Below are 2915 nucleotides of genomic sequence, written 5' to 3'. Positions count from 1 at the left end.
AGTCGAGGCATCCCATGCTAGTAAAGGGTGCCTAACTACACTTGGAAAAGGCAAGAAATGAAGCCCAATACGTTAGATCCTCTCACATTCCTCCTTATTCCTCTTGGTGATAGCAGCTATTCTTGCTGCTCCATTTTCTTTGTCACTTCCGATTTTGATCTTTCAAAATTGTTTATCACCATTCTTGTTCAATAATCAGCCCACAATCCCACTTCTTTAAATGTATTATTTGTGCCATTCTCACTTTCTCTTCTCCAAGTCGCTCTATGAATTTATAAATGTACATATTTTCTAACATAAACGTTGCCTTTTTCTCTCTCAAATGACCTCAAGGGAGCAGGTCTGACCTGTGAGGGGTTTGGATGAGCGAGGTCAAACTCTTCCGTCTTGCGGCAAACCTCAGCGAGTGCTGCTCTGTGTGGCGGATCCCACATCTTCTCCTTTCGCTCTTTCTAGTAGTCAAAAACCACAAAAAAAAAATCCAATAACTCTCCAACACAACACACAGTCTAACATACAACTCAGGAAATAATCTGAGCTTAGGAGCTGTCAACAGGGACACTTCAATTATGTTTTTCCCATCATTCATTCATCAGGTGGGTGTATTATATGAAAAAAAGCTATAAACTCTTTACAAAACTTTCCAAGTATGGATAATCAATTCAGAATAAAGGTCAGAAATCCTATCAGTTCACTGATTTCAGATGGATTTTCTATGAGAGGGAAGAGGACAATTCAGCAAGTTTTTCTGTGTTATCGCTAAAGCTGACTGAAGTGTTGAAACATCAGGAAAAAATGCCTGTCTGTGACTCAGGTGGCCAGAAGCTCCAATGCCATGAGTCTTTTGAACAGTTGCTATCATGTCCAAGCTTAATTGTCCACGTGTCAGGCGTACTGGGCTTTGTGCTCAACACTGTGTCAGACAAAATGAAGTAATAATGTCACCTCTTCCTACCTGTACTCTTTCTTTCAGAGCCTTGGGGAAGAACTCGTAGCCATTTTTAACTCCAATGCGATACTTCCCTGATGGATTGACCCAAGCAGGAAGGATCTGGACGATGTTAAAAAAAAATATGCAGTGTGAAACAGATGTAAAAGAGCGCCTATAAAGGAATGTTTTTAATGTTTGTGTACGTTGAGGTGTTTATATACTGACCTTGAGTGTTCTGCCAGAGAGGCCGGTGATTGTCCCATCTTTAGGCTCCACCACAGTGGTCATGTTCACGTCACCACTGCCTGTCGTATCAATGATGTCAACAATCTTTGGCTTCCCCTCAGTTGTAACCTAAGAGAACAAAAAAAATTTGTAAGAAATCAGCAATCCACTAGAATGCAGACAGAAAAAGGTGCAAATCATAACTGGTATCTTACATTGAATGGGGAGGGGTGTGTGGACAGCAAACTAAATGAATCGTCATCCATAAATCAGCTAAGTAACTCAGCCGGTAAAATGATACCTGAAAAAGCTCAACGTGTTTTTTAACATGAGGATTTGTTTACTACCAGAGAAGCAGTCAGTTTCAGTCTCAGCCCCTCAAGCATGACTGAAGCAAGAGAACAGAAAATAAGCTCAATGTATTATGAAAGCTACCCAGCTAGACTTACACATGTGCACTGGCAGGTTTAGACTAACATGTAGTGTTTAACACTGTGTTGGTCGGCTTATTTTCTTACGTTGTGACTTGGCAGTTTGGATAAAGTTTCAGAGTTTACGGATCACTTATCAAAACGCCAAATACGCTTAATTTACTCTGCCTTGCTACTATTAAGCTAGCTACATCCAGTCAGCGTGTAAATCTAATAGTGTAAACACTGGAATAAAGAGGGGTAAAAAAACAAAACAAAAAAAAACCCCACGAAAATAATTCAGCGGCTAGCTTCCAGGCTGTCATGCTAGCACACATTTTAACTTACTGGCTAACTGTACGCCAGATTAGCACGGAAATACACTCTGACAGCAGGGGTAAACACACACTACTAGCTGCTTTGCCTTGATATGGTTGTCATTGTGGCGTTAAGTTAACTACTGGTGTATCCACATATGCTAAGTATCTAGCTAGATAGCTAGCCGCTGCCGTTGTATACCAATGAAGTGAATGAGTCGGCCCTTTAGCTTCGCTAGCTTCCGCCAACTAGGTCGTAGCTTAACACGAGGCAGCCGGTCAGATCTACCTGCATGCCGGGGGCCCCGGGATCCACGCCGGTGTCGAGGATGGCGATGAGCACCCCTCGGCCGTCATACTCGGGGAACCGGGTGAGGTAAGAGGCAGCGCCGGTTTCTTTTTTGGGGAGCAGCCCGTGGAAGGGGAATGGCTCTTCGGTAGAATGAGCAGCCATGATCGGAAGAGCGACAATGAAAACAAAGCAGCGAAATGGGGAAGAGAGCAACAGTACGCGTGTGGGACTGACGGGGAGGAGAGCTGGTTAAAGGGGCAGTACTTCCAGTAACCCCAGGCCAACGAGCAGGCCTTTATCAGCCTGTTAACTTATTTGCTTTAGTCTGGACTGGGTTTTTACTGTCACGTGAACTGTCTGCTGGCTGGAAACCAAGATGTGTAAATGAGCAGTGTATGACTGCATGAAAGCCAAGAGGTTTCACATCCTTCATAACATCCCCGTACACACACACACACACACACACACACACACACACACACACACACACACACACACACACACACACACACAGAGAGAGAGAGAGAGGTGGCTGACTGATAAAACTCAGAGGTGTATCAGCATCTGCAGTGTGTGCAGAAAAGTTGATTTTTGGCTGTGATCATTTTTGTGTTTGTGAAACGTCATCTCCAGGTCAACCTGAGCAAAGGTCTCATCGGCCACCCGTAGAGGTGAGCAGGACTTGTACGCTGTCACATGCATCTTGTAAATCCTGGGTCATTAGTGAAAAGTGGCACTGG

General features: G+C 43.9%; 1 protein-coding gene across 1 annotated transcript in view; it reads right to left on the bottom strand.

Moving 5' to 3' along the window:
• tpp2 (tripeptidyl peptidase 2) overlaps nt 1-2587 on the bottom strand; it is a 16629-nt gene extending 14042 nt beyond the window's left edge. Inside the window, exons 1-4 of the mRNA XM_080884839.1 lie at nt 2173-2587; nt 1157-1285; nt 956-1051; nt 285-452 (exon numbers count right to left, since the gene is read on the bottom strand). Of these exons, the coding sequence (XP_080740965.1) occupies nt 285-452; nt 956-1051; nt 1157-1285; nt 2173-2337 (558 nt within the window). The 5' untranslated portion in view covers nt 2338-2587. The remainder of the gene's footprint in view (nt 1-284; nt 453-955; nt 1052-1156; nt 1286-2172) is intronic.
• Between the last annotated feature and the right edge of the window lie 328 nt (nt 2588-2915).

Source organism: Rhamphochromis sp. 'chilingali', assembly GCF_963969265.1.
Source record: "Rhamphochromis sp. 'chilingali' genome assembly, chromosome: 6".
Lineage (NCBI taxonomy): Eukaryota > Metazoa > Chordata > Actinopteri > Cichliformes > Cichlidae > Rhamphochromis > Rhamphochromis sp. 'chilingali'.
This window is presented reverse-complemented; position numbering and strand designations above follow the sequence as displayed.